General features: G+C 27.4%; 1 protein-coding gene across 1 annotated transcript; it reads right to left on the bottom strand.

The window, feature by feature from the left end:
- Positions 1–1,971: 1,971 nt before the first annotated feature.
- On the bottom strand, positions 1,972–19,471 carry LOC129612480 (odorant receptor 67d-like). The gene is made up of 7 exons (XM_055526098.1): positions 19,369–19,471; positions 3,152–3,474; positions 2,689–3,081; positions 2,561–2,622; positions 2,312–2,501; positions 2,089–2,244; positions 1,972–2,025 (listed from the first exon to the last, which is right to left on the bottom strand). Exons 1-7 carry the CDS (start codon positions 19,469–19,471, stop codon positions 1,972–1,974), a joined length of 1,281 nt encoding a protein of 426 aa, XP_055382073.1.
- Between the last annotated feature and the right edge of the window lie 7,849 nt (positions 19,472–27,320).

The raw sequence follows: 27,320 nt of genomic DNA, 5'->3' as shown, positions 1-27,320 counted from the left end.
TCCAATTCATTTATTTTTCCAAATAAATTATTAGATTTTTATATATCCAATTATTAGATTTTTTTTCATCGCCCGTATTTTCAAATAAACAAATGGTGGCCGTATTTCTGTGCTCGTTTATAGAAAATTTGAATACTAAAGGCTTAATTGCTTCCGGAATAAGGCAAAAAAGTTATTAAAGTTTTATGGCAGCCTGAGGTCCACTGCTTTGATGAAATCCAAATTAAATAGGGTTCTCTCGACAACCAAACTTAAATAGTTAACGCTGGGGCAGACTCGGAATTCCAAAGAACTCGATACCTCACATTATTTTTTTGCAGCATTAAAAACGGAACGGTCAATTATTTACAATGCCATTCAAATATTCTTTTGTACGGATATAACCAATATATTGTATGAGAATAATATGTGTAAATTTTACCATAAAGTATAATACATATTATGTATACACATATTGCAAAATTTAAAAATTTATAAGGAATCAATTAAATAAACTATATTGTATAAGTGGAGAATTTAAAACTCAAAAGCTTTTTGTAAATTTTTTAAAAAATTGTGGATACCTAATAAAAATAAAGAATAAAAATTTGTATTGCCGATATTTGAAATGCTCTTTGACAAACAAAATTTGAAAAAAGTGCAAGACAAACATCTACAATATCGAAGAGAGAAAGCTGAAATTTCACACATAAATATAATTTTACTAGAAATTCCCTTCTGTAGAAGAAAATATTATTCATCTCAATCGCCTCTAAAAGTTATAGCGCCTCAAAGACCTTAAAATGCTATTTTTTGATTAGTTATTATTTCAAAAGAACAAACATTTTTTAAATTTTAAATTTTTTAAAAATTTTAAATAAACGCAGATAAGTAGTGGCTGGCATTTTTCATCGTGGCATAGCACAGTTGAGTATGCAATTGACAAAGTGGTCATTGAAATTAGACGCTATTTGAATCTCATTTTTTTCAAAATTTTGATATCGTTTTTCTGCTAGAGATTTAGCAGCTCTAAGATATTAGTAAATAGTTTATTTTGTTAGAAATTATTTTTATTTTTATTTCAACAAAATGGGTTGATTAATTCTCCTTATATACGCAAAAAACGTCCAGTTCCCGGGTGTGATATATCCCAAAAGTTGATCAATCCATGCCATAGTCGAAATAAACTTACACATAAAATTTCATCAAAATTATTTCAGCCGAACTTGGGAAACACGCGTGCACAAACAGACCGACAGGTTGCTAAAAATAGTTTATTTACACTTCCTTACTATGGAGAAGTACGTTTCCACCGAAAACTCGATATTCAAAATTTGTTGCCATCACATCACCTCCCTTATTGTATGCAATTGCGGTCGGTAACAAACACATGTTAATATTAAGAAAGACATAGGTCAGATTTTTGTAAAGACGTTAGTTGTACTACTATATGACAAAAATGCCAGAACTGCGGCCAGACTTCTATTTTAAATAAAATAAATAGATAAGATAGAGTAGAAATATAATCTTCAAAGTTTTCAACGTTAGTAAAATAGAAAAAGAGCAATTAAAAGTTTTCCTCTTGTTCATATGAAATATCAAAACTATGACATTTATTACAACTTTTTGTATGCTACACGTGGGTTAGGACTCTTCATTTCTTCTCAAAAAATAACAGTATAAATTTTTAATTGAAATTCAAAAAAATTTTCTTAATATTTTACCATAATTACATTACAATTATTTTTAAACTTTAATAATTAACTTGAATTAAATCATTTTCATTCCTGCGCTGTAATAAGTGTTTACGTGTGTTGTTTCTTTGTAAGTGCTTCACTGAGTAGTGAATTAGGGTTTTTATTACGCATTCCTAGAACTTCAATGAAATTGTTATTCAAGTGGTTACACCATTCTAAAATAAAAATACTTTTGCAATTAAATTAATATTTTCGGTATAATAATGAATATTACAACCAACCCGATTGCATAGTCTTATTCAACAAAATTCATTAACATCATAAAAAAGCTATAAATTGTTTTTGTTACCTACAAGTTTAATTAATTTGAAAATTTTTTTCTATTCATAAAATGAAAGTAATCCATATTTACTTGTAAAGCTGTGTTAACAGATAATGGTGCCACCCCGCCAACTGTAAAAGCGGTTTTCTTTTGAGCTTTCATTAGCACCAGTAAAATCATTTTTCGAGATTTCAAATCTAAATTATACCATTCCATGTCATAAATAATATCAATACACTTGTCAGCCTACAAAAATAATAAATTTACAAAACTGATATAAAATTACAGTTGATTTCAATGAATAGTAGCTTACCGCATTATCAACTGCAGTTCCCAAAAAGCAATATATATAAAGTGCAATGAAATTAAGTACAAAATATGGATATGCAGCTGGCCAATTCCCAGTCATTATTATATATACACTAAAAATTGCGCTAACTCCACAAAAGAACACCTCCATACTTACCATAACAAAAGTAATACTAATGAATTGTTCACTAAAACTAAAAAAAAAATTATTTCTTTAAGCAACTAAATTTTTTATGCTGTTTTTCATGATTACTCAAAAGTTTCTTGAGTCCATTTGATTATATCACGAAAAACTATATTCTTAACCTTTTTGTCCTTAATATGTGTATTAAGCAATTGGTTAAATTTTTTAATTTTCTCCTCTAAAATTTCGTAAAATACCAAAATTATTAAAACGTTTAATATAAAGTACGTATCTCCAGCCATATTTCCAAAAAGACCAAAAAATATACAAGTAGATTGAATTGCATACAAAGCTGCATAACCAAAATCAGTACTGGGATCGATTTTGGGTATTAAAAATTGTATCAAAAGTATTTGTTCATTTTTAAAAATTTTATAATATACAGGAATGCAAACAGCGTATATACCAGCAACCAGCCAGGCTACATTATTAAAAATTATAGTATATTTAATACGTTTCATTGACTCCTGTAAAATCATTCGGAAATTTACATTATTAGTTTCGTAGTATTCATAAACCTCATAAATTTTATCTTTTAATTGACGTATTTGTTTTTGTTTCATGAATACTGTAAAAAACTTTGCAGTTCCCTACAAAATACATAAACATAAATATGAATATTGAAATAATGGTAATTTTTAAAATTATTTAAAGATAAACCTGTAAAGCTCCCCCAGCTAAACATAGAGTTTCAAAGATAATTTTCCAATCTTCGTGAAATTTTATGCATATTGTATAAAAGGCAAATATAAAAAACGTAGCGATTGAAAGCCACATAAAAACTGTTATGATATTAATTCTATAACTGGGAACAAATACATCAGCTCCGCAAACTCTAGCCGCTTTTCTAATAACTTTGTATAAGGATTTCATGTCCGAAAATGGAGATATCTCATTTTTCATTTTGTAATATTTTTGTTCAACAATCAAATGTTTACAATATGGGGTAGGTACGTCTGAATAGTTTGAAGATGAAATTTGTACTGAAATCAAATGAAATGAATATGAAAAGAAATTACATGTAAAACATATAAAGTACAATTTCGACATTCAAAAATGGAGTGCTACAAACTTTAGTACCCATTTAGTAATGGAAACGAGTTGTAATATTTTCTTTAGTACTTACAAATAAATTATATTTCATATCTGTCGGACATTGTATACGGAAATTTGGAGAAGATATTAAATGAATCGATATTTACTGACAAAAAAGTTTTGCACTGGGGAAGTTTTCTTTTAACATTTTTTATACATATGTGCCAAAAGACCTATAGTTATAACTTACAATATATTCTTACATTTTATTTAAATGAAATTTATTACATAATATATACATATTTTTATAATACTTTTTAGAACAAATTGGAAAAGAGAACCAAGTTACACCACTGATATTGATTTACGAGAGCCAAAATTCTATTTTTTCAAATGTATTTGAAGTGTCTTTTAATTTTTTATAAATTTCCTATTCGCTGCTTGCAATAGGTACAGAAGATTATTTAATTAAAAATTGATTAGGTATTTAAAAAGTTTAATATTCACTTTAATTGTTATAGATTTTATGTCAAATTCTTCAAAGCATGCATTATATTCAGTTGCCCTTGAAAATATGTAGTTTCTTGTTAATTAACGTAATTGGATAAATTCCAGTTCCAAAGAATATTGCTTGGTAGTTGTTTTAATGCGAATTAGTAAATTTGTTATTCTCTCATATCTAATATAGTTGGGCTTATCAATGGTTTGTTAGTAGCACTTTGTTCTGGAGAAAATTAAAATAATATAAATTATGCATAAATAATATAATTTTAAATTATTGGATCTGTGCATTTATGTTAACATTTGTGCATAAATGCTCGAATTTAAGAGTTAACTACTGGAGTTAAGATAAATGATTATATTTTTTGACGGTGTGGCATTTACCGCTAGCTGAATTTCCTGCATTTAGACATTTGGAAAAACGTTGGAGTTCTGGAAATATAATTTGTCAAATATTCAAATTTTATATATGTAAGTAGTGATAACTTAAAACAGGATGAAGGTGAAAAAACAAATCTTCTCGCAACGAAATAAACTATCTGTTAGCATCTTAAAGCTGCAAATTTCTGCAATTTACGGTCTAAAAGGAAAACGATATCAAAAATTTGGACAAAACGGATTTTAGATAGTGGTGAATTTTAACAGCTATTTTGTTTCTAAAAGTACAAATAGTGTATGTCGCGATGGTAAAAGTCAAGCGCTTTTCAGCGTTTGCACAATTTAGAAAATATCTTTGGTTTCGCCACAAAAAATGTTTTTTTTTAGGTAAAACTTTCCTTCTACGGAAACAAGTTTCTTGTAAAGATATTAAAAGTTGTAGAAGATTAGTAAATAAATTCTCGGACGAACGGAAAGAGTGGAACTAATAGACTCTGTTTCCAAAAAAATTTTGAGGAAAAGTGCTGAAAATGACTGACTTATTGTTGTTTTTAATGAAAATAAAATACGAGATAAAAAACCTACATATGTAAAAATTAAGTTATTTCACAATATAATTGAATTATTAGAAATAATTATTCGTTACAACTTTAACTGCTGCCATTCAAATATTCAACAGAATAAAACCAAGAAAAATTAGTATTTATACGCGAATGCCCCATTTAATTGAACAGTAGTATACAAGTATTAATTTTTTAATAACGGTGTATGTAAAAAATACGCCCATGCAATTATAATAAAGTTGCAAGTCAAAATTTATGCTTGAGTAAAATTTGAAAGATGCATCTTGTTATAAAGATAGAAGAATTACTAATTTACATAATGGTAAGATCATCTGTATGACAAATTCTTCATGGACAAAGTCATAAATGGTATTAAGATTGACTCGTAATACAAGTAACCTTTAAAAACCTTTTATGTTTTTAATCTTTATCTTACATGATGTTCGTAATATGTTAATTAACAATCGATAATTATATTTTATCGGACATATTTTGCTTTGCTGCTTTTTGGTTAATTATTATAATTGGAAATTATTTAGGGGATATTTTTCGAAGTATTCTGAAAGAAAAAAAAATTCGAAGTACGTCATTCTGATTAAAATATTTATTTTTTAATTTTTAAGTATCCTCACTCAAGCCATATAGATTATTATTCTTTTTTGTTTTTCCTAACTAACAAAATTTATTTAGTGAAAAATAATTATATTAGTTGCTCTGAAATTATATCAGTTTTCTCCGTAACTCAAGCACCTTTCATTTGGAGAATAGGGAAAATTGGGTGAAATAAAATGCAGAATCAACGGAGTTAAAAGTATTGGTCAATTTCCTTCGCACAAAAAATTTCCCACAACATTTGTAATTTTAATACAAATTTGAAAATTACTTACGATTTGCTCACTGAACTTGTTGGTCTGAGAAATATTATTTGGCATTATTTTTGACTATACAATATAAAAATTAACAGACTATGTGAATGTCAAATACAATTTCGAAAAAAATTTTTTCGAAGTACTTATAAGAACAGAAAAACTTTAGCTTTTCTAAAGCTTGAAATATGTGCATAAGATTGTTTAATGAGAGATATTTGAATAATCTGCTGTAAAAGTTTGCAGTGTAGTTACAGATTACAGGTTTGTCATATTGATAGCAATTATTGACAATCAATGTGAATTAAATTTTGTGAAATAATATTTCAAAACTTTATTTAATTTCAACTTTAAGATTTTAACTATAACTCCTCTTCTGTATTTCCAAAAATGTACGAAACTTTAATATTTTCAGGCACATACCTTATAAATGAACTTTTAAAAAAATTCAGTAACATGAATACCTTTTTATAAAATTTTCATATTCATTCATTTTGTAAAACACTATTTTCTAAGTATTATGTATATTTATGCAAGTCCGAATTACAAGAAAACAAAATTGAATTTCCATTTATACACCTTAAATATAAGGGTAAAAATTACATTTGAGATGTTAGTTCTACTATCATGCTAGCATAAAATTTTATTTTAATTGCCTTTTTATTTCAAATTTAAATAAAATAAAGTGTTTCGAAAATTTAAGGTTTTTAAAAGAGCCGAAAAAATATTTTAATTTTTTTTATACTTTTATAGAAAGATTTTGCTATCAAAAAATGTTATGGAGAATGCGAGTTTTTTGGGGACAATTACTGATAATGATAATGATTGCACATGATATATAATTATTACTCGTATGTTGGATATTGTTATGAAAAACAAAACAAGTTTTTTCAGAATTTTTGGAAAATAATGTTTAATAAGTTACTATTGGTATAAATTGAATTAATTGAATTAATGATTAATAGTTCTTGTACTTCACTCAAGGAAAATTTATTTAAGGAAACTGACAGCAAGTTAAACCTACTTTTAAATTGAAAATATTGCAATTTTATTTTTTGTATTTTTTCCTTTTCAGTATTTCGAATATAATGGTAATACGTAAAAGGTGAAAATAAAATAAAAGTTGAATTTAACCTGAAATTGTGAAAATTCATTTATGCAAAATACCTAAAAAATTTTCCTATTTTATTTTGCATTTTTATTATTTTACCACGAAAATTCTCTGAATTAAACAAAAAATTTAAAAAAAAAAATGAGAATTTCAAGTGTCTTTTTTAACCATAGCTATTTTAGAAGATCTTTTGAATATTCAAAGCGAATTTTTATTTCATAAAACCTAAAAATAAAAGACGAAAAACGAAATTGCGAAAAACAGATAACAAAAAACAAAAAAAAAAAATCAAAACAAAATGCAAAACTTTTGTTACTGTAAAACTAGGAAAATTTTTAAATAAATGAATCCTTTTCATGTATTGATACTGGTGATCCTTTAAAAAAGGACAATACAATTTATGAAACATTTTTCGTTTCGTTTAATTTTTCGCTTTTTATATTATTTTTTTTTGTGTGGATTTTGTAGAAAAAATAAAAAATGGTGCTTTATTAAATAAACATTTGAATTAGCATTGAAAATCGGAAGGATTTTTTATTATTGTTTTTTTTTTTTTTTTGCAGAAATTTAATTGCATTTCAAAACTTTTTTGTTTTGTTTAATTTGCGAAAAGTACCGAATTGTAAAAATTTTACTATTGTACATTATATTATAAAGAGAGAAAGAGAGGAAAAAGAAAGGTTGTTGCTTTTCTAACCTTTTGAATGTTAATTTTTTTTACCTTAATATTATTTTTGTTTTTGGAAAAATTTCAGTAATGAATAATTTTGTATTACAGGTATGTATGCATATTTCATATATGTTTATAATATTCTACCTTTGTTTTGCTAATGTGTATTGTATGTGTCATAATATTTTTGTTGTTTTTATTCAAAATCATTGCTATTAGAATTTTAATTTCTCTAATTATACGAGATTTTTTTGGTTACAAAAATTTTACTTATTTCTTTTCATCACATAAACGTTCTTATTATTATTATACTTTTATTAAAATATTTGCATACATATAAATTTCAAAGTATAAATTATAATAGTAATACTCTTGAATTTTAGTGAGAATTTATGAATTCATAATGACCTTACATTTTAAAAACAATACATCAAATAACAATCATACATTTTATTTTATTGCTATGTATGATTTAAATTAAATTTTCAAGGAATATTTTTGTTCTGAATTTTATTATAATAAAATGGAGAATTTTTGATTGAATCTGCTTGTTTATAATATTAAAATATGAGAATACAAGGTGTTTATTCTATAATTTTTCATTTCACTGTCACAATACAGAAAAATTACAATTTGCGGATTTCAATGTAGATAACTACTTGCGTAAAAATTGAAGAGGCAAGTGGACAAAGGGGTTAACTAAAATTTTGACGAAAATCGAACTTTTCGGGTAGAACGTCATTAAATTCTATATATTTTCAACTGTTTCAAGCTAGAAATTTAATAGGCGACGAGATTGACAGTGCACATAGGAGATAAGTAACAAAAATAGTTTTACAATTTGTTAATGAAAAAATGTATTACAATGTAAATGTAAGTTAACCCCCTTTGTCCACTTACCGCTTCAATTATTTGTTTCTTCATTTCATAGTGTTATGACAAATTCGAAAATATAATATTTATTGGATTACCCAATCAAGATTTATTTACTTTTTATTATTTTTTAAAAGTCGCAATTTTATGCTTTTAAAAATAAGAATCAATAAAAACGCATAATTTTTTAAGGCAATCAAAAATTATTTTAACATCCTGCAAAGGAAATTTTAGTAAATTTTAATTAAGTGCAAAGTATGAGTAATTTATTTAATTTTTTCTTTTATGTTTTTTTTTTATAATAATTATTTTTAATAATAATTTTCTTTCCTATTATTTTTTCCTTTTCAAAATGGGTAATTAAACCAAAATAACATTGAAAAATAACAGAAATCCTCTTGATAATTTCAACTAATTTCCTTTTTATCCACATCAAAAATAGTAAAAAGGAAAGAAAGAAAAATTCAATGATGCCAGATCATTCTAAAATTCTTATTTTATCTACATGAATATTAGATTTATTTTTAATAATTTCGACTGTAATTTTAGCTCTTTGATGCACATATTTCTGCGTGTGTTAAGTACATCCTTGCTTTTTCAAAGTTTAATAATAAATTAGCAAAAAAATTTTGGCACTGCTATCAAATAAATTTTGACTATTTTGTTTTTGATATAGAACAGTTATCTTTTTTGTTGCACGCTATAAACTTCTATCTAATCTCCAACTGCAGTGAGATTTTTTTTTGATTCATCTCCTAAAAATTTACTTACCAAATGAACAATTTGAAATCTTTCAAATTTATATATTTTTAACAGTTTTCCGAGTTCAGGAACTATTTTTCGTGCCATATAAATAAAATTGAAGTTAATCCAAAACGTTTTTGTTCTAAACCTAATCAAACAGTATCAAACCGTAAAGTAATATGTAAATGGAAGTTATATAATTATAACAATATAAAGAAAAAAATATATGCTTGGTAACACTACAAGAAAAAATGACCTTTTTACATTGTTTTTGTGGTTAATTTTCTTATTTCTTCATAATTTTAAGTTTTTTTTTTCGATTTCTTTCGTTCTTTTGTGGTAAATTTTATATAAAGATTCATTTGTCGACAAGGAAAAGAAAAATTATATTTAATGAAAGACAAGGTCGTCCTGTGTTGATTTCTAGGTAAAAATAAAAAATATAGAATATAATAAATAGAAAAGAAAATAAAATTAAATTTAAGGACTCAAGAAGAAGAAGAAGGAGGAGTATAACCAGACCTTTTTTTAGATAAGCACTTCAAATTAAGGCTTGTTTATCTTTCAATATTTTTTTTCTTCTATCTAACTACTATAATACATTATGAATATATACATACATATATATGATATGTATATAGGTATATGGATGTGCATTTGTTATTTAATGGGTATGTAACCACATTTATGTATGTATAATGTTATTATTTGCGTATGGTCCAGGAAATTATATTTTATCCTTAAAATATCAAAAAAATTTTATTACATTTTGTCATGAAAAATGTGTCCTGGTGACAAATACAGGACACTTCAATTAATTTTATCTTAATATTAAAATCAACAACAATAATAATGAGTATGAAAGATATGATTTGAATGCGGTTCAAGAAAACAAAGTTATATTTTAAACAAGATGTATACATATAATTAAATATAGGTAAATTGTCGGTTTATGAACAGGATATAATTTGTATGTACATAATGTACATACATAAAATATTTTAAGTAGAAAAATTTTTCTCACAAACTTTTTAATGTCAATGAACAGGATATTTAAAGGATCCTATAAAATTATTTCATAGTTGAATTAAATTTGATAAATAGCTTTTATGTTAATATTAGATTGTGGGAGTGTTATTCCTGCCCATTGGTACCACTTTAATATTTGTTTGAATAAGATTTATAATAGGTTTGAAAATGTGCCATACATTATTGTTTCCTATACAAGTGCAATTTGTCGGAAGATCGTAACACGCGATCATACATTCTCAAATGAATAATAAATTATTACCGAATCTATTTATAGTTCTCTTTAATTAAATCAAAATTTTTTTTTATTTTACAATAATATGTTCTTTATACTATATTTAAAATATTTATATTTTTTTTTCAGGAAAATAATATTTTTTATACAGGGGGATTCAACAGCAAGTTAGGAAACATACACAACCGTGCACTTTTTTGGGAACAAAAATTTTACTAATTTTTGACCGACTGTCCGATGTTATGCGATTTTCATTTATTGATAAATCGCCCTTTATATTATATTTTCTCCATTTCAAATTTTTTAATATATCTGATTCGTTATATTACTTGCAATACAATATATTTAATGTGTATTTTTTGTACTATGTATATAACGAACAGCTCATCATGCAATCAAGCAAATTGTGTTTGAATCAAGTTTCAAATTTTCACGATGTTCTTGTTAAAGAAACGAAACTAAATAGGTATATTTTATGGACATAATAAAATAATTTACCAGCCTATGTACTCTTACTCAATTAATTAAATTTTATTTAAATTGAACTGATTTACATATCGACACTTGATTTTTTTTCGTTCGAAAAACAATTTGAACAGTTTATCATTACGTCACAGTTTACGTTATTTACTGGAGTGTTATTTTACTTGCTAAAGTAATACCAAACTGAAATAATAATTTTATTTAATTCTACTGGTTTGGGTACTAAATTCTAGATTCAAAAAGAACATATTTTGTAATAAATTATATTTTTGCACTAATGTTATAACACTATTAAGAGAAAAAATACAAATTAATAATGAGATAAAAGTAATGAAAATGTTTTTTAAACAATAATAGACCAAAAACATATACACCCTTACAACACATTCATACAATCATACATATATCTACCAAGTATAGAAATTGCCTTGTTTCCATTCTATTACATTTGAATCTTTTCTCTTCTATAATATTTACAATAATTTAAGAGGAATTTGTGGTATTATTAAATATTTATATTGAAATAGATTTTAAGAAGACATAATATTATTAAAAGAAAAAAAAAAGCAAGTAAAAATTGAAATAGAAAAAATATAATTTTTATAATGCGATTTAAAAAACGTTCTTTCATTAATTTTTAAAATTAATTTTATCAAAAGTATCCATTTCTATTGTTTAAGTGGACTTATGAAATGTTTCTATAAAATTACATGCTGTAATATAGACGTATATATATACTTAAGGTCATTTATAATAATAATGATTGTTTTCAATGTTATTAATTTGTTATAATTGGTTAGTGGACAAATAAAGTGGACTGTTGTACTTATACATAATAATATTATATTGTGGTTTGTAATGTTATTTATGGAGAATAATATAGTCGGTCAAACTAATGGGCTATAGAATAGCACATTTAACTTTGACAATTTAAATGAATAGTTTACTTTTTAGAATTACCTACTTCGAAAATAAGAAATTTTTTATGCGGTTAATTCTGCGATTTTTGATATTTATGATAGAAGAAAAAAAATTTCCCGATGTTTCTTAATATACTCAATTTAAGAATTGCTTTTGATTTCCATTTTGCCAAATTTGAAAATTGTTGATGATTTCTATATTTTGTTCTATAGAATTACGTTTTGAAAAAATCATTATTTTTCTATCACGAACAGTTTAGAAGTTTTATAAAAAGATGGACAGACGAATAATAAAAATAAAATTAATAGGCCCATGTGTGCAAATTTTTTCAATCATACAAGATTAATGAGATTTTCTGATGTATTTATATGACTATTATTTTTCTACCGTAGAACTAATTATGATTTCAATAACATATTAGTAGTTTATTACTGAAAAAATAATAATCAATCTATATTCTACATACTTATAATTTTTTTTCGATATTTTCATGGTATTTTCACTTTTGTGACAAAATAAGATTTATACAAAAGAATGGAAACTTTAAATCCTTAGTTGTTTATGAAAAAATTTTAGTATAAAGTTTCATTAAACGATTTTCTAGACTTTAGATTGCACTATAATACATCAATATTTTAATGACTAACGGCTTAGAGTGAAATCTTTTAACCACATTAAAATGTCTAAAATGAAATGAAAATTTTTAACAAAAGATTTGCTATCAACTGGTTGGAATATTTGCAATAATAAGTATTTTGATGAAATGAATTCCAATCGTCGCGATAAATCGAGAAAAATTTATATTGAGTAGGATTGAATATCTACTGTTACTGAATATATTATTTTAAAAATGTAAGGTGTCTGTACGTAATAATTTGAAAATAATGTTATCTGTATTTAATTTTAATAAAATCTTAAGAAAAAATTTCTTAAATAGTTTACACTTTTCCTTTACGGAAACTGGAATATAAAATTGTTCATTGGTATGGTCAGAAAATTTCAATACCTAACTTATTAATCTATATTATAATCAAATTAATCTTATAATCAAAGCATTTTAAATCGCATTTTCAGAATTATTTAACAACTCTTTCTTTTCTGTTTCGTTATGGATATGACGTTGGTACCATTTATACACCTGTATCTATATGTAACCCAATTTTCGAGATTTGAAAGCTGCTCAAATTTTGTTTATATCATTGATTGACATTGTAGCGGACAGATACCAATTCCATTCTACCCAACAATAAAGATCTAAATATCTTACCACGGAAAATTTAATGTTAGTTCTTTTAACAATTTAAAGTTATTACTTTTTCACTTACTTATAAGTAATTTTTGTTATTAAAACAAAACTGTTATTTATTATTTAACCGTAATTTCAGTGCTAAGTGTACAAAAAAAAATTAATAGTTTTATTTCATTGTTCTTTCACCTTCTTTTGTTATTCTTCTTTATTGCTATGTAGATTTCCTTTAGTTTTACAGTTAGTTGATCTAAACTATTCTTCTTATTTTAATTGAAGATTAAAAAAGTCGCGTAATTTCATTTGAAATAGCGCCAATTAGAAAAATTCTTAAGATTTAATTGAGCTTAAATAATTTTCCTTTTGTTTTAATTCATTCCATTTAATTTCTTGGGTTTTCTTTTGTTTTTCTTTATATTTTTTTATTTTTGTGGAAAATTTTCTAAAGAGCGTAGCTATATAGAAGTATAAAAGAAATTAATTTAAGGAAAATTCATAATTTTGATATTTTCGTTTTTATTTTTTTTTTGGCAATAAAAATGTGGTGCCTTGAAAATTGTTCATATATTTTTTATATTTTATTTATTTACTTAACGAGTGAAAGGGATAGAAATATGAATAATTTCAATATTCATTGTATATTTCGCGAACGGTGTACTTTTCTGTTGAATTTCCTAACACACATTATTTTTTCTATATATGTATATTTGTATATATGTATATGTGAATATATGAACGTTTTATACAGAACAGTGAAATTTAATATTCTTGGGAAATTTCTTAATTTTCCAAACAGAAGTCAAAATGAAAATTATTAGATTTTCATTTCTTTTTTATTTTTTTTTTTTCATATATTTTATATTTTTTTGCTTTATTAAATTACAATTTTTTTTGTATTTTTTAGGAATTCCATAACTTTTTTTACAAATACGAGTAACATAATTATATACAGAGAAAAATGGAAAAAGGATGAGAAGTGATTCCGAAGAGGCAAGCGTAATAACAATTTTATGAAATGAAACTTTTTTAAAACATCCAATAGAGTTTAAATTTGGAGTGAAGTTACACTAAACATCGAATTTTGGTGGAGCTTTTTCCTTAGAGTTTAATTCTAAAAATTAGACGAATTGAATTTTTTATCGTTATTTAATTTACTTTCATTGAGGTAAGATACAAAAAAAATTAAAAGAGGCGCTAAGATATTGGTAAATTGAAGGGTTAATTGTGTTGGGCAAGAAAAATAATTACATTTTTTGATGGCATGGCATTTACCGTTAGTTTTCTGCATATAAAGACATTTGGAAAAGTTTGCAGTTTGAGAAATATAAGGTAAGGATAATTCAAATTTCGGGGGACTATAGCGAAAGGAGAGGGGATCGAGTTACAAATTTCCTTCTAGCAAAATCAACTGTTTATTTATTATCTAGATGTAGATGTAGATGTAGATTCTAAGGGAACTGAGTGGGGCAGGAGCATCCCCCCAAGCCACCGCAGCCATTTTTGACTTATTGTAGCCACCCCACCCCCCCGTCTATAATATCCCCGTCCCAATCACAAAGCCGGAGATATCCCTAAGGGAGTTGGACAATAGTTCCCGAACACTTAGGGACCCATGTCCAAGACAATTGCGGCGCCGAACAGCCAGTGCCGGACAGTCGCAGAGAATGTGCACGGCGGTCTCATCGCCACCCCCACAAAATCTGCACAGGGGGAGCCCGACTTCCCCAGCCTGTGCAGGTGGTATTTCACCGGGCAGTGCCCCGTGAAGAAATTCGCAATAGTGCGAACCCGGCTCCTGCTCATCCCCAGCAACTCCGCAGCGAATCCGCCGGAGCACGCCGGAACAAACACCTTCGCATGACGGCACCCTTTCGTGTCCCGCCAGTGACGACTGCATTCCGCCGCGAGTAGGCAGGCAAGCCTGGCCCCCACGGCGGAAGAAGGCAGACCACAGAAAGGCAGCGGCTGCACAAAGGCAGCCCCAGATCCCCTCCGCGCCAACTCATCGGCAACTTCGTTGCCCGCATGGCCACTATGGCCCGGCACCCAAATGAGCATCACTCTGTTTTCCGATGCCAATTCCATAAGTGCAGCAAGGCAGCTCCAGACCAGCTTGGATGTAACCTGAGCTGAACGGAGCGCCAGCAGCGCAGCCCTGCTGTCTGAGAACACATAGATGGTGCGGTTTCTATACCCCCTTTCCAAATTGATTCTCAGACAGATCTCTATTGCATGTATTTCGGCCTGGAACACTGTGCAATACGGGTCAAGGGTTGCATATACACGCGTGTCCGGGCGGACACCGTATACGCCCGAGCCCACACCCGACTCCGTTTTGGATCCGTCCGCATACCACACGCTCGAACCCGACCTAAGTACCGGACCACCCCGATCCCACGTCCATCGATCAGGAAACAGAACCCTGTACTTGTGGTCGAAGTTGTACCGCGGCAGACAGGTATCCGACATGGTTATCCTTAGAATCGGATCGCCCTCAATGAAGTCTCTGTGAGTTCTGTGGGCCAACTTTAGCCCTGCCCCGTCCTCGCCAGAGAGAAGTCGGTAAGTCACCAGCCGAGCTTCCTTCAATATATGGAGGTGCAGTGGCGGCAATCCGATCATCACCTCCAATGCAGCGGTGGTATTTATTATCTAAAAGCTATTAAGATTTCAGACTTATACAGCTTATAGTCTAGAAGAAAAGTGGTATGAAAAATTTGAAAAAAAATTGATTTCAGATAACGATTAATTTTAAGGCCAATTTGCGATAGAAGTCAACCACAGATTTTCTGTGTTTGTGTTTCGTAACAATAAATAGTCAAAAATGGCGTTTTTAACATTTTGAGGGGTTATGCAATTTTAAAAGGCAAAAAGTTTCTTCTATAGAAATAGATTTCGTAATAAAGATCTATTTACATATAAAATTTTTTATTTGCCCGTTACATATTATAACATTTTACATATTATTACTTACTAAGCTTAACCAAGAATATAAATAAAACTAAGCTACCATAGTGTTTGTTAATTTTATTTTTAAGCATTTTTGCAAAAAAAATTTGGAAAAAAGCGGTTACTAGCGCAGAAAGCTAACAGTAAATTCCATATCATTAAAAAATATAATTATTTTTTTTAAGTCTGACAATTAACCGTTAAAATCGAGCATTTGATTAAGCCCTCTTCAATTTTATTTTTGCTTTATTTCAAAGACTGCATAAATCGCTAATCCGAAATATATGCAATCCTACAGATAGTTTCGGTTATGAATGAAAATAATTTTATTAGTGTGTTAGGTATACATAGATTGTTTTTAAAAGTAGTATTTTCATTTGTTGAAGGGAAAAGTGCTACAATACGAACCAAGTTGGTTTGACCCAACTTTATTAAATATACTTAAAGGAGCACACTGTAAAATTGAGTACAAAAGTAAAGTGTTTGCTTTCATTAATATCAAAATATTATGGAATATTATATAATATTATATAAATTGAAGTATATTATAAATGTAAGTATATTCGTATAGGTATTTGAAATAAAAAAAATTGAAAACAATTTTTTCATTATATTTTTCTAGAAATATATTAAATATAATAATTTGATACAAGAATGCACTTGAAAGAGTGGAAAACATGCACCGAATCTTATTCGATTTAATTTTTCACGACTGATGTGTATGCTGTTATGTTCAATTTTCATTATATCGAAAAAAAAGTTAAATTAAAAAAAATATTTCCTTTAAATAAAACGTTCATTAAGCAAAATTTAGGTACTAGAAGATTTTATTTAACTTGATCGCTCTTATCCCTCGTTTAATATTAAAATTTTAGAAAAAAAGCTGTTCTAAACTTTTTCACGCAATTACAGACTTCTAAATAAGTTTCGTGCTGTCTGTATCGATTTATAGATAAATTAAAGTGAATTTAGTCTGTCAACAAATGGAATATAGTTCTACTGAAGAATATATCAACAATAAGGTTTGGCTATACCAAGATATTAAAAAGAATGGAATAATTCCAGCAATCAAATAAGTCAACGATTTTTTTTTAAGTTTAGAAACGGAGTATGAAGTTTCCATATAGTTTTAGTCAGGCTTCCATAGCTTTTATTAGTTTAAAAAGGCGATTTAATCAAAATCAAACTTAATTTACCTAACGCAAGGATCCTCCTTTGCAAATTATAACACCTGTTGTTGTCTCTAGTCTCGTACTAAAGGGTTCTTATCGCGCTTTTATGAGTTTTTCAAATATGGTACGAAAGTATTATACGTTATACGATATTTTATTGAGTTATACTGAGATTTTGGAACATTATTTTGAAAAATTCACAAAATGGGCAGCCTATCCTATATGCGATATATAAGAAAACTCCACATCAATAAAAATTCGAAAATTAATCAATTCAAAATTTTGTAAAATATTGAAAAAAAAATATATTAAACAAGCAACTAGTTTAAACCCGAAAATTCTGTTTTGATAGATTTTCATAAGCAGATTTCGACTATAACAATGCAAAACTACTGCCGTTCATATGAAGTTACAAATTAACTAATACTAATAATATATTTTGTATTGATGATGCGTGAATTAGTAATAAATTTGTTCATTTGAAGCTATCAATTACAATGAAAGATTAGCAATGTTTGATTGAATAAGAATTCATCGTACAGAACTTTTTAGCCGCATTTTTAAAAAAGCTTATTTTTTACCGCAGTTGCTTTCACTTACGTTTACCAACCATGTAGTTTAAACCTGTGGGAATCCCATCATAATTAGCATACTAAATCGTTAGATGAAATACTTATACATATAAAATAATTTCACCTCCTTTAAATCTTGTTTTGTTTTTAATGTTCTATTTTTTTGTTCGCTATCGTTTCCTTAAATCTGATACTTTATTGCGTCTTGTTGGTAAAATTACCTCATATATTAACTTGAAAAATTAAGATATTCTAGTTATTTCAATAAAACACATGCACACATTAAATGGTTGAATTCGTTAAATGTTAAGAAAAGTTGTGACATTTAAAAACATACAATAAATTTACAATTGTATAGAAACATACTAATGTACACCTGTACATTATATACTAATTTCTGAAATTATAATATAGAATGTGTGTAAATACTTAACAATATGTGTTTGTAATTATTTGTATTATGATGTGGGTAAAAGGATAATATAAGAACATCGCATATGCACGTAACATTATTTTATATAGATTTTATATACATGTTCGTAAGCGTTTATAATAAAATGGAATTTCTGTCATTTATTCTATATATTCGAGAGTGTATATACTTAGTATATAAAATGAATATGTTATACTAATAAAAATAAATTTCATTTTTCTTAAATTTGGTACACATATTTTATAAACATAAATAGCACCGAATGGAGCAAAGTGGGTAGGATGATTATGGGGGTTTATATTGTTTCTTAAAATATTTTTTATACCCTAAATTTTCAACGATTGCGAAAGGTTTGTGAAATAAAAACTTTTACTCTTTATTATAAATTTGAAAATATTTTTAAAAAATCCTGTTGTTTTATGAATTTGGAAATTGGTACAAATTATTTTACTAAAAGTAAAATTATTTAAAAACAAATAAAAGTATTTTCTTTCGTTTTTCTCCATTTTTTTTTCGCTAATATTAAATTTTTGTTAAACGAAATTAATTTATGTAAGTTTAAGTTTTTATGTGTGACATTAAACCGAGAGAGAAAAACAGAGACCATTAAAAAATATTTTAATTGGATATTGTAGCAGTTATAAAAATGAAAGGGAAAGCTAAATTAAAATAATTCCTTGTTTCTGTATATTTTTATTCTATGAAAATTTTATGAGAATTTAATTTTTGTTATGGTACACCACTGCAAGAACATTTAACGGATTATATAGTTAAATAGGCAAGAGGTAAATATTTAATTTTGTTTTTATATAACATGTATAGTAAGTTTCAAAAATGAAACAATGAAATTAGTGAACATATAGACCCTCAACTAGGTGCGGGACAAAGTGCTACAACACCCCCTGAAGACCCACCATCCTGATGAATTCGAGCAACTTTAAAAACTAGAAGACCGCAGCTTCCCTGGAGTGAGCACATAGTTCCCAAATACCTACCTTCTCATGTGGACGAGGCCCTGCATTTTCTCAGAAGGTGCACCGAGAACTCCTCATCTTGCCCGCAAAACCTGCAAACATCTCCACTTTCTAGACCAAACCTTCTAAAATGAGTCCCAAGCCGGCAGGACCTTGCCAAGATCGTGGTGAGAATTCACCTGGTTCCTGCCGAGCCTTATTATTTTCTAAAGCGCCTATGGTCATAATTTCCCAGAAGCTCTTTAGCCTGTCGAAGCCCTGGAAGACACCCTCAGTGCTTCAAACGGCGCCTGTCCATTTCCTTCTTCTCCAATTTGTTGAGCTTCTCAAGAAAGCCCGATACTACCTCAGAGGATACTGAGAAAAAGCTTAGAGCTCTGATAGCAGTCTGACTACCTTAGATGTTCAATATTTCTGGCCCGCGATATCGTCTTTCAAGGTTGAACTGCACACACATGTCGATGACATGCACTTACGTCTGTAAGACCCTGGGATACATCTCCATGGGTTCGGCGAATTTGATTTTTAGCCAAAAACGCCCGCACCCATCCCCTCACAAGCGTCCACCTTCATCCATCCGTGAACCATACGACGACATTTGACCAGACCGGGTAGCCAGAAAAATCTCCCTTCCAGTTGCTTCGGCCGCTCAACAACGAAGTTTTTCTCGAAGCTATATCTTCAAACCATATCACCCATTCTTCCCCAACCTTAGAAAAGCCACCTTCGCCGCCAAGTCGATAACGAGATGCAGTGGGGTTCAAAATCACCTCCATTGCCTCGGGTGGACATATCCTCATAGCTACAAAGATGCAAACGTATGCAGGTCTCTGCAAATATTACAGGTTTCTTCTTGCTGACTGAAGTGTAACCCTTCTGCCCCAAGCATTAGAAGAAGACACTGTGAAATTAAATTGATGAAAAACTTGTGTAAGTTTTAATATGTTCGTTTTAAGAGAATGCTACTGTGTACCTAAAAGTTTGTGAAAATTGTAATTCAAAAATCACTGAACTGATTTTTATATTTTATAGATAGAAAAATTAATTTTTAATCATAAAAATTTAGTATTAAAATTATCTTGCCGTTTAATAAATTTCATAGGCTTTCTCGTAATAGATTGTACGTTATATATCTAGTTTCATTAGTCGTATAGATTGAGTAGACCATGTATATGTATATCAGTAAACAGTCATTTAACATAATATACTATCGTTAAGAAGATCTAATATGGATAAATTTTTTTTTCAAGGTGCCTTAATCTCAACGGTTAACGAAATGCAGCAATTTTAGGAAAATTCCGTAGATGCTTTATTTACTTTTATAATACCGTCTAAGAAGATATGGGCTCAAAACAAATTTTAATTTTGAAAGACGTCCTTGAAGATGTTAAGATAAAGCATGATGTAAAGGTATTGTGCTTTCAAAAAAAAAATGTCTTTTAAGTTTTCTTCCCCTCGCAATTTTATTACAAATTTTTGAAAATTTTTAATGCTTGTCATTAGGAAAGTGTAACATATTAACATAATGTACCATGTAATATTAGAACAAGCCATGAAAAAGATTGAAGAGAAAATATTCTAATTTTCTTTTGTTTGATATAAAAAACGAATCAAGCACATTTTTTACCCTTGCTAGAGGTAAATAATTCGGAAAATATTTAATTTAATATTATCTAAGTTTAACACTAGAAATCACTTTGAGCGACAAATTCACTATGTTACATAGTTAGGGAAGTAGGTACTGATATGTTTTTTCCTTATTAAATATTTAAATTTATATTTTAATAAAATTTTCTTTTTTCGTTTCATATTGTTTATAACAAATTTGGAATAGAAAAAAAACAGGCTCAAAATAAAATATTAAACCCAACAAATTTATTTGGATGTTTATAAGGACAACAAAAGAAATTTTTTTTTTTAAACTTAATGGAAATAAAAATTAATTTACAAAATTAAATAATCATCCGGAGTGAAAACTTTTCTTCTCAATTAAATTATAAACTTTTTTATTTGTTTATCATTGTTTTTTGTTGTTGTTGTTCAAAAGATTTTTCATCTTACGTCCTTTTTGATATTGTCCAATTTTTTTTTTGTTACAAAATAAAGCAAATGATAGAATTAGTGACAAAAATATGTCTTTTGCCTTAAAAAATTTTTAAATTTTAATATTCCTCGAAGGGTTTGTCTGTTTTTCTTTTAAACTGTACTTAAGTTTAATATTATTTTATTCTGTTTCATGGTATAACTGTCTGAATTTCGTACATTTCCCAGTGGTTTTATAACAGTAAAATATTGTTCTATTTGTATAGTTTTGAGCTGTTTCGCCTTCATATTATGGAGAGTAATTTAACCCTATTTTACATTATTACTAGCAGCATAAAATAGCATTAATAGAAATAGTTATTCCATATATTATTTTTTTAACATAATCTTTACAATATATTCTATACTGTCTCTATAATTTTATATGTTAAAACGTGTTTCAATTTTTTTTTTCATGCAAAAGTTTTCCTAAAAAAAATGTAATAACCAATCTCAATTTGCATTATAGTACTGTAGGTAGCACACGTTGGTCTCGGTTAGAACACTTTTGATGATATTTTAATTCCTTGTATTATGAATGTACCAACAATCAAACCTATATAAATAAAAATAGAACCTATTCTTCATTATCTTAAAACACTTTTTTGATTATGTGTTTCATTTTATCGTAGGATTTTCACTCTTTGTTGACTCATTATAAATTTTTTGTAACTAAGAATTTTGAATAAATTTTGTTCGCCGTAATTCTTTTCTAGTTTCCTAAAAATATTGTTATTGTGACAATCATTTCCTTCAGTTCTTTTCCTTACCTATTTTTTATATGTATTTAAAAAAAAAAATTCTTTAAAAATTTAGCGATATAAAATTAAAAGTAAAAAATAGAATGCGTATAAAGTACCACTCAGGGACTTTTATTATTACTCCGTAGACAAATCGAGAAAATAAACAGAAACCTAATTAAATATTCACAAAAAACCATCTTTTTACTTATGTAAAAGGAGACAAACTCAAAAACATTATAATTTTTCCGATTTTTTTTTTGCTGTTCGCTTATTTACAAATAACATTTTTTTTTACTATAATTTATTGTTCTAAAGTTGTACTTAATTTTAAAATATTTTTCATAATTTCAAAAGGAAATAAAGTTTTTATTAAAATGAGTTTATATTGCTTATGTCACTTTCTAAAATGTCATTTTACCAAATTAAAGAAAATGAAAAGCTTTGTTCTAAAATTATCTTAACACATATCATAACACAGTTTCAAGAGAACGAAAGCCTTAGACTTAGATTGTCTTTAAAAATCGTTTACACTTTTAATTATAACTGAGGTGTAGGTATGATTACTTGAACACATTTTAGGATTCACTTTAAAACTCGTAAAATTCTATTAAATACTTTGAATTATTAGCGACTGCAAGTCTTTTCGTACAACTATAGAACTAAAAATGTCATATACCCAGAACTGGTTAAAGAAACAGAAATCATCAAAAGAATTACAGAACACAAAACATTTCTCAAACTGAAAACTTTTAAAATACTTTATTTTAGTTTAGTGTAGTCTACCTTGTAAGACTATTGTACGATTAATTAATTATAAATTGCTTATATTCTCTAACTAGGTGAATTTTTGGTTTGATAGCCACTACTACTTATTTTCAGATATTGACTTAATATCTAAAAATTATATTAGAACTGAGTTCTATTTGAATTTTATTTATTTTAATGTGATGTAGCCAAGTAATCTCACTTAAGCATAAATATATTAATGTACATTTAGACACAAACTTTTAGTATTTCCACAAAAAAAAAATTTTTATAATAATGAAAACCTACAAAAATTTTAATTGTTATCAAATTTATTAGAAAATATTTTAAAAACTTAAAAATTATTTTATAAGATTAAATGTCCAAAAAATCTTCAAGAGAAACCATATTGCGTATTGTGTATCAGAAATAAACTAATAAATTTGAATTGAAAACTTGTAAATAGAAAATTTTTTCCTGAAAAAAAAGAAAAATTCTTATTGTTCTATTAAATTTTTATTCATAAATGATCCTTTTAGAAAGTATCATAGTTTATTCAACAACACAAAGTTTTGTAATATTTTTCCTTTAACAATTAGTTTATACTTTTAAAGGTTTTAATCAGGTTATATTTTTTGTTTTACTTCTTTACCGCCTATGCGAGTATTAATAGAGAATCGACTTCAAAGTTAGTAATTATTAAACCGTAAAAGAAAAACTTGAACCAACTTTCCTTATCGCTACTCATACATATTTACATACTTTTTTTTTTGAATTTTTGATTTATTAAGATTAAATATATTAAATTTATTCATGACATCGTTACATTTTTTCCAATATAAGAAGGGCAATCATTAAACTACGTGATACCGTCATATAGATGTCGAATCTTTACATACATATTATATCAATTCATCAGCTGCGAATATTCTTCGATTCAATCGGAGCTTATATTAAGAGATTGAATATTTTTTTTCATTTTGTATACAGTTCTTTTTTCGCCAAAAAATTGTTTGTCCTTTTCTTTCATATAAAATCAAAATTAATTCTCTGAAGGTTTTACTTACTTTAAGAACATTTAAAATGAAATTTAAATAAAATATACTTATTGTTTTAATTTTTTTTTCTTGTCTGTCATTATTTCGTTTGTGTAAAAAAAACTTCGACATTTAAGATACATATATAATTTTAAGATACATATTCAAGATTCTCTTTAAAAATTGTTATTTTGTGTGAAAGGTCTAAGCCTAGGTAGAAAGTTCTATTTATAAATTTTTTGTAAAAATTATTATGTCAAAACTACAGAAACTTTAAATTCCGCAAACATTTTATAACTGTTGGTTCTTCTGCAGCAAATGACATGAGGAAATTTTTTTTAGACTAGTATTGATCCTAGAAAGTAATTTTCATCTTAAATCTAAAAGAGATCAAATTACGTGAAAAAGGAAAAATGTTTCTAAATACTCGTATGTACTCGTACATAAATCACTTACTAAGTGTATGAACAAAAAGGAAATGTCATATTATCATATTGTCAACTCCGAATCACTAAAATTCGCAGCTCCGTATATTCGTAATAGAGAAATCATAAATTATGTTCGTAGTTAAAATACATGTCAAAAGCCTACGAGAGAAATAATCACACGTAAGAAGCAATTTAAAGAGAAGTTACAGAATGGTTATTTTTAATTTTCAAATTTTGGATTTTTTTTTTGTTTTGATTTGAATTCCTTTAACACAGCTGCCATGAAGAAAAATGAATCCATATTTGCTAAAAAAATGTTCTTCGACTTTCCAAAAATATTCAAAAACTAAAAAAACTTTAAAAATCCGCTTTTAAAAAATATCCTTTTGCATGAAAGTTGCTAACATTTAACAGTGGAAATAAAATACTGATTTTAGCACTCCGGAAAATTATACTACCATTGCTTATTCATAATTTCTACGAAAGCAATTGGTGATTTATTTGAGTAAACCGTTATTCTTTCAAAAGGTAGTGCTTTCAAACATCTTAAATTGAGGGAATTGTGCTGCTTTAAGAACCATTTGTTTGATTTGATTTTTGTTAAGCTCACTTGTTGTATTTTACTTTTTGATAGTTACTCTGTTATTCGATTATCATATTAGTGTAGATTTGTACAATGCTCATATACATTACTTTTACAACAGTATAGACATATAGCTATTTTTGTGTACATGTATCGTTTGTGCTTAATGATATTTACTATAGCATTGTAGTAAAAAAAAATTATCCTTTAGTTATGAAATCAAGTCACGTTCTGCAAATTTGTGACATCCAAAAATATCAATTTATGTTCCAATCTCAACAAAAAATTTTTTTTTGCTTTTTTTTGTATTTCTGTTATTATTTATTAGGTTAAAGTATTTAATATAAATAATTTTTACATTTCGTATGTATCCGTAAAATCATTTTTACGTTAAAGCAATATCTTTATAGCAAGAATTTCAATTTGAAAAATATCCTTAATATTAAAAATATATGCAATGTATAGAGAAAACAATGCTTAATTATAGTTTTTAAATAGAAAATTTAATAGTGTAGTCTTCACAACATATCGACTTCCAATTAACAGTACTTATATGTTTATAATTATACAACATAAAATACTCTTAAAATTAAATTACAAATCCTTGTCTTAAACAATAGTAATAAATCTAATTCATAGATATTGATTGTCCTTCTAAAAATAATTATGAATCTTAAATGTTTTTGTTAAATTTCGTAAAATAATAGGAAGAATCGTGCACACGTGCAATAATTATTTTGATAAACAAGTTTTAATTGTAGATCTCATTAAACACAATTTTTTAAAATCCGCCTTTATTCATTTTCATTAGAAAAATATGAAAATATTTGAAAAATATAAAAATATTTTTTACTTTACATGAAATGTAAATACCTACTGATGAAAACTGACAGTAAAAAAAAGTAAGTTCTAAATAAAATTATTATTCTAAGAGCATCGTTTTATACATAAAATTCCACGTTATCCAACATAGTATTTTTTTCTTTTGTACATAATCAATTCATAGGAATTCACTCATCGTATACCATAAAAATGTGGTCGATCAAAAGTTTTGGCTTACAAAATTGTCCATTTTTCTATAACCATTTTGCTGTGAGGCTTGTAATTATATTACTTTAGACATATAAAATAAAAATGATATTACATTGAAATAGTTCTCATCAAACCGTGGAGTTATGTGTAAATAAAGCAATAACTTAAAAAAATCTGATGTGATCAGCACATAATCGACCGCAATGTGTATAGTATAGTTAAGTGAAAATGTTACAGAATTATAAAAGTTTCTGTTAAATACTTCTTTCCAATTTTTAGGACATTGGTAAGCTTATAGTTAACCTACCTAGAAAAATGTAAATTTGGCTCCTAGTAGAGTTTCGCTTTGTGCTACCCGAATTCCCTTAAATGCTCGCCAGTTAGTTTGGGTAACAACCAGAACTCAAATATCAAATTTCAAGAAATTCCATCAATTCGTTCCGTAGATATGGTGAAAAATGTAAAATCGGCCCGCAGATCAGTTTTCGAGCCCTGATCTTTCCAAAAAATTTATATGCTCATTGTTGCAATACGAAGAATTTAAATATTAAATTTCAATGAAATCGGTTGATTATTTCTCTTTATATACGCAAAAATGTATATTTGGCCCGTAGTAAACGCCCAGTTGCTGACGAATGATTTGCTCCAAAAGTTAGGAATTTTCGCGTACTGACGAGCAAAGCTTATATATGAAATTTCAAGAAAATCGTTTGAATATTTTCTTCAAAATGTTCAAAAATGTATAATCGGCCCGCAAATCAGTTTTCGACCCCTGATCTTTCCAAAAAATTTACATGTTCATTGTTTTAATACAAGGAATTCAAATATTAAATTTCAATGAAATCGGTTGATTATTTCTCTTTATATACACAAAAATGTATATTCGGCCCGTAGTAAACGTCTAGTTGCCGATGCCTGATCTTTCCAAAAATTTTATATGTTCATTGTTTTAATACGAGGAATTCAAATATTAAATTTCAATGAAATCGGTTGATTATTTCTTTTTATATACACAAAAATGTATATTTGGCCCGTAGTAAACGTCTAGTTGCCGATGTCTGATTTCTTCCAAAAGTTAGGAATTTTCGCGTACTGTCGACCAAACCTTATATATGAGATTTCAAGAAAATCGGTTAAATATTTTCTTCAAAATGGTCAAAAATGTAAAACAGGCCCGCAAAAAAGGACACTTCCCGAGTCCTGATGTATCCCAAAAATTGATCAATCCGTGCCATGGTGGAAATAAACTTACATATAAAATTTCATCAAAATCGGTTCAGCCGAACTTGAGATAAACGCGTGCACACACAGACCGACAGACCGACAAACAGACCGATAGGTTGCTAAAAATAGTTTATTTACACTTCCCTACCATGGAGAAGTACGTTCCCATCGAAAACTCGATATGCAAAATTTGTTGCCATC

This window comes from Condylostylus longicornis, unplaced genomic scaffold, assembly GCF_029603195.1.
Source record: "Condylostylus longicornis isolate FDR11 unplaced genomic scaffold, ASM2960319v2 ptg000004l, whole genome shotgun sequence".
Lineage (NCBI taxonomy): Eukaryota > Metazoa > Arthropoda > Insecta > Diptera > Dolichopodidae > Condylostylus > Condylostylus longicornis.
Note: the sequence above shows the minus strand (reverse complement) of the source record. Positions and strands in the feature narration are given on the sequence as shown.